General features: G+C 36.3%; 1 protein-coding gene across 10 annotated transcripts in view; it reads left to right on the forward strand.

Annotated features, from left to right (window-relative positions):
- The window catches only part of DIP2 (disco-interacting protein 2), a 612,353-nt gene that overhangs the window by 519,981 nt on the left and 74,514 nt on the right, over positions 1 to 17,858 (forward strand). For 7 of the 10 annotated variants that reach the window (XM_074182728.1, XM_074182721.1, XM_074182722.1 and 4 more), the window contains 2 exons: positions 4,770 to 4,844; positions 16,016 to 16,168. In XM_074182728.1, coding sequence (XP_074038829.1) covers positions 4,770 to 4,844; positions 16,016 to 16,168 — 228 coding nt within the window. The remainder of the gene's footprint in view (positions 1 to 4,769; positions 4,845 to 16,015; positions 16,169 to 17,858) is intronic. The other 3 variants (XM_074182724.1, XM_074182725.1, XM_074182729.1) reach the window with 1 other exon arrangement.

Consider the following 17,858-nt stretch of genomic DNA (forward strand, 5'->3'; position numbering starts at 1 on the left):
TCTTTAAAGGCTTCCATTATATTGTTAAAGGTCGGCATTTCTTTCTTAAAATAATATGAATGTAATACTCTGTGGTTTTCATCAACAGGCACAGTTTCTCTTTCTAAAGATGGTTTTGGTGATTTCAGGGATTCATTTTTTCTCTCAGTCTTGAATTTATATATCGATGATTTTGAATCTCCCGTTTTTTGTGAACACATTAACGGTATACGAAATATTTCGTAGTATAAGCGTCATATATATTAAGAATAATAATATTTTCGTTTAAAGAAAAAGCACATTTGCTCAATCGTTTTACTGGAGACAAGACTAAGAAGCCATTTCAATTCACACACTAAGTATAATTTACTAATAATAACACTGATAGAGTCACAAGCGCTTTATCTATAATTCATATTCTTAAGGTAATAAAATACGTAACTAAAGCACTATCAGATCGGATTGAATCACGCCCTCATTCTCTTTTTCGGTGAAAATATCTCCAAGTGCTTAAAGAATAATGTATTATCAATAACATTCCATTTATATTGGCATCAGTTATATTCATCAACCTGTTCAGTATTAACAAAATAGACAAAGAATTATATAAGAGCTAATGAGCATATATTAGAGAAAGAAAAACAAATTCAGTTGTCTTCCATGGCACCTAAACTCACAACAAAATTTATTTTTAGGCTGAACTAACATTATACTCAATATTTCACTTTTGTGAATGGCCGAACAGAAAATCGAATAACAGTGAGTCTTGGGATGAAAACACATTTTTTTCTCCGGTCGTTCATTCTAAAAATCTGGAAAGCAGTAAAGATGAAAGTGAATGTGTATATCTTACAGTTTGGGGAAGTAGTATAAAATTTATGACACGAATTCCTGTATTTAAGGGTTTCACCTCGACGATGCTTTTGAATCTCATAATTCAGAATGTAAGTGAGGACGTGTGGAAGTTTGGATATTAAATTGGGTATATCGTAAACTTATAAATTGTGGTATGAAGCTGCTTCAGAAGGCATAAAACGGCATCTTGAATACCCTATCGAGAAATGATGGCATTATTACGATCCCCAGTTTTATGAAAGCATTCTTCAATTATTTTTAGAGCATATATTCAAAATTCTCTGTGAGATATTTCGTCGAAGTATAATATTGGAAATAACCTTATAGAATGGATATATAAATTTTTGGATTTGAGGAAAGAATTTATCTTCCAAGAAGAGAAGGAAACCGAACGTTATTTCGCTTATATAAAGCAGGAAATAACCAAGTTATTTCGAACAAATTAGTGATTAATAAAAAAGAGTTTCCATAAGTTATTTGTGTATATCTTCGTCATTTTCACAACTACCTCGAAATTAACAACATTGCTTAATGAAGATCTTGAAAAAAAAATGATACCACATTTTTTGAAAATGTTACCGCTTTCAATGTATATGAAGTATGGACTGTATATAGTGAGCCCAATATCTGGTATCTCCATCGCCACAAAAGAAATAACCAGGAAAGGAATTTCTGGCGAAAACATAACAATCTGCACTGACAACAGACAAGCCCTATTAGCCTTGAACAGACAACGTGTTACCTCAGGGCTAGTACTAGAGTGCCACCAAGATTTAGCCAAAGCCTCGGTAGATAATAAAATTATCCTGAGGTGGGTTGAAGGGCACGACAGGAGTAAAAGTAATCGCATTGCCGACTCTGTAGTCAAGGAAGCGGCTGGACTAAGAATTTTAGAACCCAGTGGCACCTACGGCCTGATGACTTCGACAATTGTGGAGCTAGCCAAACGTTACACCCATGCTCAATCCCTAAAGAGATGGGATGTAATCAAAGGATGCAATCTTGCCAGAATCACCCTGGGCGACCCTGGAAAGCTGGCGCCTAAGAAATATCTTGCGATGACCAGGAAAAATCTAGGCCTAACAGTAGGATTTCTGACTAGCCACTGTCAACTAAGGAAACACCTCCATAATATGGGGCCAGTGGACACACCTCTATGCAGGATATGTAAACAGGAAGATGAGACTGTCAGGCATGTCCTACGCGAATGCCCGGAGTTATCGTCAATAAGAGAGTGTGTGTTCGGCGAGTCTTGGCCTACACCTGCTGATATAAAGGAGATTTCTCCCAGTGACCTATCCACCTTCCTGGAACGTACAGGATAGACGATGACCCAGGAGGGTAACTCCTCAAGGCTCTACTCACCAGTTTGAGTAGAGCCTTGATGATGACAGCACGATCATCTGTCGAAAGCGCTCGCATATAACTGAAAAGGAGTTATAAAGCTTCCAATCCTTTTTGTAACTTATATTAATATTAAAAAAATATATATGTATAATAGTAAATATAATAAATATTTCATGTATATAAGTGAGTGGGAAAGTATAGATTCAAATAACAGGGTGATAATTGAAAATACTTCTGAATACTACTTACTCACATATATATACAATCCATCGCTTCAAAAACACTTCACTTTCTTCGAAAGCTTCTGATAATCCCTCTTCCATATTCTCTGTTTCACTATCACTATCGTCATTTAAATCAATAATGAATTTATTTCCACCAATAACATGGAAATGTCCAATCTCCATATAGTCTTCTTCAACTAAAATTACTTTTTTAATCCTTTTCTGCCAGTCTTCTTCGGTAATATTAGATACTCCTTCTTTAACTAGCTCTATTAACTTCTTATCAAATTTTGAAAATTATTTTTACGCCTGATGCTTTATTTAAATTTTTCCCAAATCAACTCGATGAGATTGAAAACACAAAAATTGCGGGGAAGTCTCAATATGGTGTGTCCATACATTTCAACAATACTCTCCAGGGCATACTCTTTTTCAAATGTTTTTGTTTGTAAAACTTCGAATAATTGGTTTTTAGTATAGTTATCTTCAAAATTCAAATTGTAATCCATTAAAAACCTTCGTATTTCATCTTTCCTCGAATTTTTATTCGGTACTTTGATGACCTGTCGCAAATGATAGGAAGCGTTGTCAAAAACTATTCGCATCCAAGTTTGGAATCAATGTGTTTTCAAACCATTCCTGATAGTCAAAATTGTAATCCTCACGTTTTTTTCTACATAATTTCATAGAATTCGGAACCCATCCTTCACTTCCTCCGCAATGCCCAATGATTAGTCGCGATCCTTTGTTTGCAGGCATGTTAGGCGTACACATTCTCGAACCATCAGTCCACCCTTTCGTAACTGTGTCGTGAGTGTCATACCAAGTTTCGTCTAAATAGAAAATTTGCCGTTGTTCTTGTCTATATTTAGTTATTTGTTTTAAGTATTTGTTACTCAATTCCACTATTCTTCTGCTTTCCATAACTGCTTGACGTTTGTTTATTATTTTAAATCAGAATCCAATTCTGAAGAGTTTTGTCACAGCAGCTCACGTTATGGCTGGAATTATTCAATGTCTTCCTTATGATTTCAATTGTAGGTATCTCATTGCTTTTGTAACAGTCGTATTTTGTTTTTTTCAAAGATTTTATTAAATGAACATCTATAGGTTTTTGGTAATCCCGTATCAAATCGCGTCTTGCGTTCATAAGTTTTTTTTTTGACTATTTTACGTACAGTTGAGAAAGGAATTTCGGTCAAATCTGATGTTGCCTGTAATAGTTTGTTTCCCTCGAAACCAAACTCGAGATGTAGATTCTAATATACATTGAAACATACTCTTTGTGTGTCAATATTCAAATGCATCCGAATTTTATTCACTAGTATCTCTTTTTCGCATTGTTCACCATCGCTATTGGAATCACTATACAGGAAAAAGTCTGCATTGTTATCACACTCGTTATTACTATCAGTAGTTTTTCAAGGATGCCACATTTTAAACAGATAACAAAAATTTCAAGTAATTATAATTGCACCAATATCGAATTTCAACACTCAAATCGCGATCAGTTCCTGAACTGAACATTGACAACATGACGGCATTATATTCGTCTATTCAAATTTAATTTTATGACTCTTCAGCCAATCATAAAACTCGGTTAGGAAAAATCATCCAATACGAACCGCCAAGTCTTCAGTCCACGCGGACCAGTTGGCAGCGGCTTCATTTCTCTGTATTGTTTTTTTTGCCTTTGAAATCGCCGATAGCTTTAACTATGCACAATATCAGTTACTTCGACTATACTATGAATTACCTTGCTTACAATACTGGAATATACCATTGATCTATCGAAACCTGACTTGAATTATAATAACGGGTGGGAAGAGAAATTAATGGTCCAATGAGGAAGCAACTAGGCCAAAATGGACTTGTTTATGTCTACGTTTTCTTTCAAAATCATTTGTAATTATAATTCAGTTTATGTCCATTCTATTTAAAAAATGCATGTCACTATCATGTCCTCTCAAAAACAATATTGGCTGAAATACATTCCGGTCTGATGAAGCTGGCAATATCTTCTTCTGTGGGACTCTTACGGAAGATTATATTCATCATTTGTTCTATAGAGTTGGGTGAAATTTCCTCCAAAAACTTTCTCATAAACCATAGCAGGGGGAAGTTTCGAGTGGTTTTCATTTAATATACAATTTTCGCTATTCACAATATAAATCTAGATTCATTAAAAGTAAAAACCACTTTTCAGTAAATTTGTAACTAATTTCGGAACGAGAACTGATTAAAAACTTTCTCGTTATTTTTCATTTCGCGCTTTATTAACTCATAACCAAAAATTACACCATTCACAAACTTTTTTCAATTCGCTCATCCAGCGCGATTATTGATTGTTTTCTTCTTTTTCAGGTGACATAACGCAAAAGGGATATGAGAAGAAGAGGACAAGACTCCTTTCTCCATATGTGCCTAAGCAGAATTCCAGTAAGTTTTCTCTTGAGATATACATTATATATGGTACGATCTGAAAAAACTACTCTCTCCAGTGCTGTGTTTCTCCGGAATATTTATTTGTTCTCGCTTTGTCCCTTATTTATATGCGATGCGATTTATATCTTCCGGAAACGTTTTGAATGTTTAACGTTGTTGTATTCAATGAAGGGGGCGTTTCTAGTCGAAACCGGAGCCCAAAGCATTCGTAGCTCAACAAAGGATACCACTGTTTCAACCCACCATAGGTCTCATTAGTGGTATTGGGTTGAACACGAATGCATTGGTGGACTCAAGTATCCTTGAGGACAAGCCTGAGTAAGTAGAGACGATGATATTTTCTCTCACGCCTCCACTTACTAGGCTTTTGGATAGACATTGGGTTCGTTGATTATGCCAGATATACCGTGTGTCAACCACTCATTATATATTTCCTTTTCCCATTATTTTTTTTCTTTTTTGTTTCTTGAACAACTGTCCAACGATTCAATTCATCCTAGTGGTTCTATAAATTACCGAAACACCTCAATAATTATTTCACACATATAGGTAGTTATTTTGTTGTCAAATCCAACATTAATTACAAAGGTTAGGATAAGTAAATTAGAGATTAAACGCAGAAGTCATATAACCTCTGTTCAAAATATAATGAACATAGGCTTTCACGTCCCGAGTCACGATTAGAGAAAACAAAATCTAGACTAGCAGGCTGGTAAGTCGTGTCGAATGAAACTTGTAGTACCAAACACTTCGAGGTCACATCAACGACTGAGTTTGAGATATAATCTTCGTCCTCGCAGTCAACACACATACCACTGATGATGTCTGCCGCAGTAGCAGATGAAATGTTTGGTACCATTAGTACCATTCGACCAGGTCTACTAGCCCGTATTTTATTTTCATTTTCTTCGAAATATCACCAACGCGCTAAACTGCGTTATTCTACCAATTTTCTAGACTTGCCTGGTGACCGTTAGATTTTTAAATATGACAACAGGATTATACAGAAGTGCCTTGCTAGTGTCAGAAAAATTCGACAAAATCTCACCCTGAGTGGTTTATCCTTTTTTTCTCTGTTGCTTTGGAGCTGCCTGACTCCTTCTTTTCTTACAAGTCTTCAGAAAACACTACCAGTTCATACTCCACCTTTTCATGACACTCACGTTAATAACCTTGATGTTACATGTTTGTAACATGTACATAATTTGGGTGTAGTGGCGATGATATCTTCCCTTACGAAGTTGTCATTTATGGAAACAAAAAAAGACTTGATCGTTGAATATAACATATAAAGGAGGTTCCATTAAGCAAAGCCCAGCTTCGATATCGACCGTCCAAGGACATTCGTCCTCTGTCTTCCACAGCATGTCACTGCAAGGCAACTAGTTGAAACCAGAACCCAAAAACAGGATATTCGTGATTCAACACTGGACAGCACTATTTCGATCCTCCATAAGTCTCATCGGTGGTGCTAGGCCGATCCACAATACTGGGCATAACTGTCCTTAAATTACGAGTCTGAGAAAGTAAAGGCAATGATAAATCTTCGAGAGTCTTGTGTTTATCTTTGATATTCTATCGTAAAGATGGCGTTATCTCAATTAGAAATGTCATAGCTAATAAAAATCACCTCCTTTGATGCAGCGCCGCTCATTCGCATCAAAGACGAAAAGTTGTATATGTCCCTTTGTTGTATTGCCTGGAGCTTAGATCTCCTATTTTGTTCTGGTGTCCTCTCAATGAACAATGTCCAGTGTTAGGCCCTGTAACACTATCTCAGCCGATGTCTGCTCTTCAGGTTTTTTTTAGACGGTCCCTTCATACACATTACGATGTGTTTGTTCCCAGATGTATTTTCCCAGTGCTCTTATATTTGCATTTCGTGGTCTGATCTCATACCTCCACCAGGTGATCCAGAACCCATATAGAAGGTGTAACATAAGTATATTAGGTTTCACGGTATATGGTATTGGCTTAACGATTATAATAAAACCAATTAGACCCTTAAGTTGTGAAACCCGAATCAAATAAAGGGAAGAAAGTCACAATATTACACTACACTACACAATGGAATTAAACCAGGTAGTTTATTGCAGTTTATTGCAGATAAGCCAATACTATTTAGAGTGAAATATACTATACGTTAAAATATTCAAGTAACGTATTCTTGAGACATTTCTTTTACATCTATGTAAACTTGTGTCCGGAAATGCTTCGTTTCGGAGATACTGGGTGTTGAAATTGAATTTGTTTGTTCGTTTTTTAAAAATAACTTCTGCAAAAAATAAGTTATTTGCACGAAATTTGCTACTCGGTTTTTTTTTGAGAAATCGCAATTTCGTATTAATTTTTATTTAACATCTAGAGGGCGCTGCGTGCGCTGTCATTATTTATTTCAAATTGCCCTAACTTTTGTGACAGTGAACTTAACTTTTACGATAATCGCGACACGTGTTTCGCTATACAATATCTTTCTCGAGAAATCTAATGTATAGCGAAACACGTGTCGCGGTTTTTGGAAAACCCTTTATAGTGAAAATCATACAATGAAGTGTATTAGTTAGATTTACAATTTTCTATATCGATGCATATCACTCAGCTCCTAGAGCACTAAGTGAAGTTGCTGAGAACATTACAAAAACTTTTTCTTATAAAATGTTCATTGAGAAATCATTCGTTTTCGAGATACAAATTCTTAAAATTTTTCAAAACATGGTTGGTTTTTACCATTAGTTTTTTTGCAGTTTTAGTTATGTTCATAAAACATTTCAAAGAAATCCATCCATCACTTAATTATTTTTTTTTATGTTCTCAGCAACTTCACTAGGAGCTAAGTAATATGCATCGATATAGAAAATTGTAAATATCTCAAAAACGATCACCTCCAGCGTTAAAGAGGAAGTGTACCTTTTTTTAATAGAAAAATACCAAAAATTTACTGTCAAAAAAGTTAGGACAATTTGAAATGAATAATGACAGGGTACGCAGCGCCCTCTAGATGTTACATGAAAATTAATACGAAACGCTTGAAAAAAACGCCGGGTACCAAATTTCCTGCAAATATATTATTTTTTGCCAAAGTTATTTTTAAAAAACGAACAAAAAATTTAATTTCAACACCCTGTATCTCTGAAACATGCATTTCCGCACAGAAGTTTATATATACTTTTTTCTTAAAATTGTTTTAGGAATACGTCACTTGAATAATTCAACGTACTTATGTTACACCCTGTATAAAGTTGATGAACGGGATCTAACACACTTATTAGTTTTATGGTTGCCTGTGATTCCTAAGTGTCTTAGCAACTAGTATAATATAGTGAATTTTTTCCAACTTCCTTCATTTTTTCATTGCTTCGAAGGTAGCCTGCACATTGCAAGATTGCATACTTCCGCCAGGATGAGGGATCTACCTGAGTGGGTAGCTGTAATGTAAATTTAGTAAAATTTTGGATAGAAGGCACTAGCTGATTTTGAAAAAAAATTATGTGCACTTTTGTATTTTCACGTGTAGATTACGAATTGGAAAAACGACGTTCTCTTGAAATTTTTCAGCTTGTTTGCACAATGTGAACTATAGAATCAGAAATATTTATTCACCGAATCACGTTCACATCTTATTTATTTACTCTGTTCACTAAGAACCCAAGTCTAGTAGATTCCGACCTGTCTGAAAATAAAATTATGTGTATTATTGAGTAACATAGATCTTCATTATCATCATATAGTTGTTGATGAATTTATTATTCAAAATGTTCAAATTTTCAGGAATTTTTCAAAATTGTTCGCATACTTTCATGACACATCTCACTCAGAGGCGATCTGCCTCAAATAAACTATTGTGTTTTTGTAATTATGTTTATACTGGCCTCAGAAACAAAATAATCCCATTGCTGCATTTTTATTGACAGAGTTAGGCAAAGTAAACGATCTAGATATATCATGAGTCTTGACACACGGTATTGTATGACGTATTATGTGAATTACTCGAATCATTTTGGGAATCAAAATTATATATTATTTTTGTCACAATTTTTCTGATTTTCGATTTTGTTGCCTGTTGAAATATGATTATGTTTTTACCGTTGTGAAGTCACGTATATTATTATTAACATATTTCTTATAACTTCTGGAGATTTGTATTCTCTACTTTTCTTGACATAGTAGGCAACTATACATACAAAGGAATGCACACAAACTAGCTTGATTATTATGAAAGACTTCTGTGTCTAGAAACGAAGATATCCTGAGTTCATTCATACATTAATATCCTGAATATCGTAATACTCTTTCATAATAATCAAGATCTTCTGTTTTTCCCTACTTCTTGATCTTCCCTCATATTTATGTGCCTAACAAATTGATCGTTCTACCAGTTCCATGGCATGAAAAGGTTTGAGTGGACTGATAGTATTCAACATTCCCGCATTTTTTAGAAAACAGCAGAGTTTTCAGGCTTATTTTCCTTCCATTCATTGTAACTTATTGCTGCAATTTGGTTTCTGTTGACTGAGATAACGAACCCATTTGAAAAAGTATTGAGAGATGCAGATAATGTCTAGGATTTATGATGATTTCGGTATTATTAGCTAATCAACGAGGCTTTCTCACAGTTTATTCCAGTTGAGAAATGTATATGTGAAGCAACTTTTTAAATCACGATTTTTATTGCCCCGATTCTGTGAAGAATTTATCTCAACTGTTTTATCAACTTCAAGTTAATTATACAGTGTCTTTCACGATAGTCGTTCCTGTATTTATGTAATAATTGCTAAAGGTGTGAACGCATCCACTTTGTAGATATCGGCTAATAATTGAAGTATTTTGCTCTTGTACATTTTGAAGTAACAATGATTTTCAAATTACGATGCCTTTCTCTTATATATGTAATATACTAGATGTTCAAATCATGTATTTGATAGTAGGCCAAATTACCAACTACTTGTCATAAACTTTACTTTTTACACAAATACACCAAACATCCTATGATTTGTGATCAATTAAAATGTGAGTTACCTTAACTTTTTGTCGCATTTTATCCCCAAACAGTCTAGTATTGCGACATAACTATTCAATAAGTTGCTTAATTTTTTCATTCAAATAACTATTTTATGAACTGTAGTTTTTTTATGCTATTATCATGGATAGTGTTAAGAATTTTCATCACAAGTCAGTACATTCATTCATTATTTTGAAATGTTGAGATTTTTTGGGCACTTCCAATTTAAAAAAAAACTTTCAAACTAGAGAAAAGTCAATTATATTTCATAATTTCACAATTCAATCAGTAAACCCTTTTGGTCTAGTAGAGTATTTTCACTAATTGATAATAATCGGATGGTCATTCATTATACAAAGATTTATATAACAGTCATACATGATAATTATTTCATTTTGCATTTTCATATGTATTCCACTAGACTAATGTCTGGGGTTTAGGTCCCAAACAAATCCATTGGATTTATGCGATGATTGTCAGACCAATGACCACTTATGGTGCAATTGCCTGGTGGCCGAAGGCTTTACAGCAAACGGCCCAGGCGAAGCTCTCTGGCTTACAGATACAGGCTTGTCTGGCTATCAGTAGTGACATCAGTACCACACCGTCAGCAACCATTGGGATCCTTCTAGATCTACCTCCCCTCCACATTTTTCTGGAGGGAGGGGCTAGATGGACTGCATACAGATTTGTGCACATTGCCAATTGCACAAATCAATTTAATGCAGAGTGCAACAGACTGTTGGTTGACACTGGAAGTCACAGCATTCTGGAAATAACTCTGACTATGCCTCCAACTATCAACTACGAATTTCCTTATGTTTCCGAGTAGGGAGGACTGGATCCTCCGGGAGCAGGAAATATTAACAGCAGATAGTTGTTGGTTGACAGATGGATCAACACCTTCCGGTTCTGGTGCTGGTGTATTTAGTCGCAGACCCAGGACAGAGATATCTACCTGCCTAGGAACCTATGCGACGGTATTTCAAGCGGAAATTCAAGATATTGAATTGTGTGCAGAGAGATTGGATGAATCCAACCTCATAGAGAAGTCAATGAAAATGTTCTCAGGCAGTCATGCGGCGTTGGAAGTTCTTGGCTCCTACTGAGCAACGTCTAAATTGGTAGCAAATTGCCAAAAACGACTTTCCTCAATAGGAAGACTTAACAGATTGTCTCTGATCTGGATTCGGCCATACTGGCCTGGAAGACAATGAGGCTGCTGACTCCCTTGTAAAGAAGGGGACTGCAAGCAGCTTCATCGGACCAGAACCTGTCATTAGCATCGCTTTAGGCTTTGCCAAACAAACACCTGGATGGCAAAAAGATATATGGACTTGGATCACTCCAAGTCGTTTATTCACCCTTCGGAGCTTGATACCAAACAGTTGTTGGATGTAGGGATGAACTACGATGTCTTAACAGGCTTTCTTACAGGTCACTATCATTTGAATCATCATATGCAGAGACTCGGACTGTCGGAAGACAGTGTGAGTCGCCTCTATTTGGAAAATGATGAAGCAGCACAGCACATACTTTGTGTCTGCTCCGCTGGGGATCGAATCAGGTTCTTAGACTTACTCTTAGGCTTACTCAGGTTCTTAGACTACTCTTATAATCTGACCTGAAAGACCACTCACCATACAAACTAATTGGACCTAACTTCAGACCTAACCTAACCTAACTGTATGTGAATAAATCATCCCAAGGAGGAAACCGAAGCCCTTTTACCCTAACATTAATGGTCTCAGTGCATATTGGCGCCCAACGTAGGGCTGTTTTTCGTATGCAGCACAACTGTACTGTGCTGGAAAAAGATGTTGGTCAGTTAGTTTCTCAATATTTTCCATTTCATTCTTCACTTTTGAGAAGCATTATATTGTTCTACTTATATTCCTAACATTGTATTAGTCATGAAAGACCCTGTATACTATCTCCACTGAAATATTCATAAGACATTATCTTGGCAAATGCGTTGTAATATCCCGATACTTCAGCAACTCACACCTTTTCTTAGCACGTTCCTCTAACTGGAACATTCACTTTCATTATCTCCTTTGTGGAAACATGATTCGAAGATATTTCAGTTCTCGGATCAATGGACGCGTGAATAATTCAGAATGGTGTTAATGACATATTCTGGTAGCGTTGTAATTTGCATCGAGTGTCCATTATCATAAGTAAATTTGAACTTGCATCCCATTAAATCGAGTAATTGAAACATTCCTAACATCGAGCGATGTCGACTAATCTTCACTCACGTGCATTAAAATTTACATTTCTCCTATTTCATGCATGCTTTACTAATGCGACTAGCTGGTGATAGGTGATGAGGAGAAAAGGAAAGAAAGGAAAGGTGTTCGAAGAAATATTGGAGATTTTTCAGTTACCGCGTCGTCAGTGTTGGAGACCTAAACGTGTTTGAGACATGACGATTGTTGAAAAAAGTTATTTGCAGGCAATAATTAAGAAGTTGAGATAATATCAGAACAAAGAAGTTCGAGTCTATAATGTGTTTCATTTATAATGTGTCTTTTGTGCCTTTGCCGTATATCTTGATGGATCTTCTTGAATAAATGTGTGAGTAAGTAAATCTAACAAGTAGAAATACGTATCTTTTGAATTTTCAAAATTTATAATGGGTGAACATAGCCCTGAAACTTTGAAAAATGTCATATAATATTGGGTCGTATATAAAAATCCAAAATAGAGTGTAACCCAAATAATACAACTTCCTTCCTTTCCATAACGTTTTCGGTTACAAAAAGAGGTTTTACACCTTGATGAAGATTTGGATTGAGGTGACAGAAAGAGTAGAATTCAATACTTCAAAAACCAGACATAAAGAAGGTCGTGAATAAACGTTAAGCACATCGTCCTACATTACAATAAAAATCTACAATTTCATCGAGAAGCCTGTTTATTTTCTAACAGGAAGGAATATCAGTTTTCACTACAAACGATTAGTCTGGTACAGTTTCTTCAAATATCTTTTGAGTAGATTTTCCGAGAAACCTTTCGATTTTATTGTTAATAAATAGTATTTAATTTTTTCCTCAGAGGCTTATGTTAACATTTTAAGAAATCTTTCACTCAGAAAACGTGGTCCGTGTAAAATAAACTTACTCAGTCGGTTTCTCAAATCAATATTATCAACAGTGATTTGAATCCAACGTAAATCGTTATTTTATCACAGACACCGCTCTGGGAGGAATTTATGGGTTTCATTACGGTGTTTGTACATCTCCATAAAAAGCCAGCTAAAGAGAATTGGGAAGATTATTTTCCTTGATAGTTCACATAGAATTATGTGCATATATCTCAACAAAACGGTTTTCTTCGTGGGAAGAAGTTATCTTTCTATATCTGGTAAAAGGAGTAAAAGTGATAGGAAAGAAAAGTAAAATTTCCCTTCATCAAACACCAGAATTGAGTAAAATTGTTATTCACTAGTTTCGTCACTCGAACAAAACCCTCAGCTTGGCTTTTTGTTTTTCATCCGGGCAGATTTTGCCTGCACGAATGCCCATTGTTTTGAAAAAAACCTATATTGGTACAAAACTTCGAAAATATTTTTACATAAACATGTTACTTTAAGAATTAATAGGGTAAGAAAAGTTTTGTCGTATTTTCAATGTCTCAAGTGCGCTTAGATCTACAAAACAATCGTAATTTGATAGAGAATCTATGAAAAGTATTATCAGTAACTGATTAATGATAATCATTGAGAAAACTAATTTCAGTAATAGATATGCTGACTTCAATCATAGAAACGAGAAAAATATCATTAAGTACCCAGTGAGTACATCTGCGAAGTTCAAATGATTGTTCCTTTTATTATAATTCACACGAAGACGTTGAAGGGCTGCAGAATATTTCTTATAATTGACAATTCTAACTGTAAATCAACCATATTCGGTAGTATAAACAATATATTGCCGATTATAGGTAATCGACAGTTTAAACTGTCGAATATAACTAATTGGCAGGTTAAACTGCTTATTAACTATGTTATAGTTACAATTTAAACTATCGATACCGATCGAATTATTGACAATTCATACAGTAGGTTATAAGTAATCGACAGTTTGAGGGTTGTCGTTCGTAGGGGTGCGACAGCTGGTTAATGGAAAAACAGATTTTACACAGTTTAAACTAACGATAGGATTGAGTTATTGACAGTACAGACTGTCGATTGTAGGTAGTCGTCAGTTTGAACTGTCGAATATAGCTAATTGGCAGTTTAAACTGTCTATTAGCTGTAATGGTTATCGTTTGAACTATCGATAATGAACCGATTATACTGTCAATTATAGGTAATCGTATATAATCATAAAATTTCAAATATGGCCAATAGAAATGTCGATTATAGGTGATCAACAGTTTCAGCTGTCAAATATAGTTACTTGACAAGTTGAATTGTCGAATATAACCAACTGGTATTTTAAACTGTCTATTACTTATAACAGTTGGAAGTCTACGACTGCCTCACAATAGGCTCTCCAGGCGAGTATTGGCCTACACCTGCCGATATAAAGGAGATGTCTCCCAGCGACCTGTCCACCTTCCTGGAAAGGACAGGATGGACGATGACCTAGGAGGACAACTCCTCGGGAGGATGTACAATGGGTCGCATGTGGCCTAAGTGCGTGGGCTTACACTCACCCTCCCTACTCTTCAGATACAGAGATACTTATAACTATTGGTAATGACCGAAGTATTAACAGTTTATACTATCGATTAAAGGTATTCGACAGTTTAATCTGTCAAATATAGCTGATTGGCCGTTCAAACTGTATTACCTATGATAGTTACCGTTTGAATTATCGGTTTTGTCTATTATCTGTAATGGGCAGTTCGAAGAATTTCACTAGTTCGGACTTCCATTGTCTATTATATAAAATGATTTGAAATCCCTGAAACAAGTAAAAAAGAATAATTAAAAAGAATAGTTGAAAATAACAATTATATTAAGCAACAATAAACCTGAAATGAAATGATAGTACAATAACCTACAAGTAAAAATATAATAATTGAATAAATAAAAATTAAAGGAATGCAAAAAGAAAATAATAAAAATAAAAAAGTGTAGAGATTCCAAGTCACGTTAGTTCACGACGTTTCGATTGTTGGTATCTACAATCGTCGTGATGACTGTCATCACCCGAAGACGATTGTAGATACCAACAATCGAAACGTCGTGAACTAACGTGACTTGGAATCTCTACACTTTTTTATTTTTATTATTTTCTTTTTGCATTCCTTTAATTTTTATTTATTCAATTATTATATTTTTACTTGTAGGTTATTGTACTATCATTTCATTTCAGGTTTATTGTTGCTTAATATAATTGTTATTTTCAACTATTCTTTTTAATTATTCTTTTTTACTTGTTTCAGGGATTTCAAATCATTTTATATAATAGACAATGGAAGTCCGAACTAGTGAAATTCATCACGAAACATTGTCAATCACCTTCAAACAAACGGGCAGTTCGAAATTTCGATTATAGGTAATCGACAGTTTGATTTGTGGAATACAAACTTCTTGACAGATGAAATCTTCAAATAAACTATCGAAAGGTCCGCATTCTAAGACAGTTTAATTTGTCGTATATTGGCAGTTTAAATTGTCTGTTACCTATAATAGTCACCGTTTGAACTCTATAATGACTATAGGGCTAATCGAATATAACTAATTGGTTATATTGGTAGTTTAAATTGTCTTTCACCTGTAATAGTTACAGTTAAAACTATCGATAATGAGAAAATGTCAGATAATTCGGCTCCGACAGTTCATACCATCGATTAAAATTAATCGACAGTTTAATCCGTCGAATATAGCTGATTGTCAGTTTAAATTGTCTATTACCTATAATAGTTACTGTTTGAACTATCGATAATGACCGGACTGTCGATTATTGGTAACCATTTTAAACTGTCTATAACCTGTGATAGGCAGTTCGAAATGTCAAATAACTACTAATCGTTGGACCTCTAAAATATGAAATAAAAATGTTTCGTGACTCTTCAACGTCTTTGTACAATCCACCCAATGTTCCCCAACGTATTTGCTACCCATTTCCCCAGTTTTTCTTCGAACGACCCTGTCAATCCTTTCTCTTCGGTCACTTGGTGTCGGTTGTCATTGTGAAATGGTGTTTAGCCGGCAGCAGCTGCGGAAATGATGCGGGAAATGAATTCAGCGGCGGCGGAGGCGGCGGAAGCAGCACGGCCATCCAAGGGGGAGGCAAGCACCAGCACACGAGGCGACGCACTCAACGTCGCGTTACGCACAACGAGAAACGATATCATTCAGGTTCGGTGATGAACGATTGCATTAGGGTGGTTTGAGGAAGTGCAGGGGGTTAGCCTGGATCTGGTATTCATTAGAGAAAGGAAAATTTCAATGTCGGTAATTTTTCTATTTCAATTCATAAGTGTACGTTAGGTAAGGTCAGTTTTCTGAATAGTTTGAAAAAATAATATTTTGAGCCCCGGGTTGGATAATAACTATAATAATAATAATAGTAAAAGCGGTGAATTGGCGCAGTGGTAGTGTGCCCGATTGACGATCGGAAGGTCGTGAGTTGGATCACCACCTCGACCAGATATTTTTTCCAAGAGAATCATTCTGCAACATAACATGGGTGACAGACTGCGTAGGTGGCTTGGGGAGTTCTTAATATTGCCTACTCAGAACACGAGGTTAATGACCGAAGCAGTCGATGCCGTTAACATACAAATAATAATAATTAAAATAATAATAATAATACCTACCGATGACAACCCTGGCAATGACAACGGACGCTTTGAGTGGACGTATGAGCTAAGAGATAGCCTTATGCATTGCTACGAAAGTAGTGAACCCGCACGAAGAGGGTACATGGCGAGATTACATGCTCTGTGGTGTGAAACACATCCGGAGCATGCCGCCTTTTCCGCCCAAAATCTTAGGGATTACGTATCCTATCTTCGGCGGCAAGACTATATAGCTCCTCCCCAGCCTGCTAACGAAGTGGTAGAAGTGACAGTTCTACCACCGTTGGCACGGCTGGAGAGGATACTCGCATCATGCCACCAATGGAGTCAATCAGAACACGCTGGGCACTCCACAGAATTAGGGTCCTGAAGCCACAAGAACTGGCTTATTTGGATGCGGAGGTTCACAGGGTTCTAACAGAAGAGGCTGACATCTGGCAAATCAACACCGCCGTGTATAGCGGCGTCCAATCGCTTTCCAAATCAGAAGGACGAAATCCCGGCCTTGCGGCTCAGAAGATTGAACGGCGTGTACACAAGATGGAGGCTAAAATCACGTCGGTGAGACTACACACGTCTCGTATCCAATGTGTGATGGATAACAAGGCGGTCAACAGACCCTTCACGCCCGCAGTGCGCCAATCTACGACGTATCCATCGCACTTTAAGTCAAGGCGTGCTGCTGACCACCAAACAGCACTGCCTTGATAGGATACGAATGCTAGTGGCTGCTAAGAAGTCACTAGTGAGACGAGCGAGAAGTATCGCGGAAAACCTTAGGTACCGCGAGAAACCTTCTCGCTTGTAATCTGACCAGAATTTTCAACTCATGGCTGGACGGAGAGAAGCCGATTCCGGATTGGTTTGTCGAGGGGCGGACCGTTCTTATCCCCAAAAGCGGAGATTTGTCTACAGAATTTCTAAGAACTACAGACCGATAATGTTATAAGTTGTTTACAAGCATCTTATATACAATACTCACCGCAGTTGACCGAGTGTTCGAACGGATATATGACCAGAGAGGGTCGAAGAGAGGAGTCGCTATAGCCTGGATCGATTACCGTAAGGCATTTGATACAATTTCTCATGAGCTCATCTTGCATTTGCACAGATGCCTTGCGGTCAAGCAAGAGTCCAAACAGGGTGGGTCACTTTCAGAAGCGTTGTATTTCAGGGTGATTCCCACAGTCTCCTTCTCTTCTGCATCTCACTATTGCCATTATTCGTTGCGCTCAGAAATACTCGAG

The sequence above is a fragment of the Leptinotarsa decemlineata genome, unplaced genomic scaffold, assembly GCF_025532065.1.
Source record: "Leptinotarsa decemlineata unplaced genomic scaffold, Ldec_3_MD MMD2_tig00026328_RagTag_RagTag, whole genome shotgun sequence".
Lineage (NCBI taxonomy): Eukaryota > Metazoa > Arthropoda > Insecta > Coleoptera > Chrysomelidae > Leptinotarsa > Leptinotarsa decemlineata.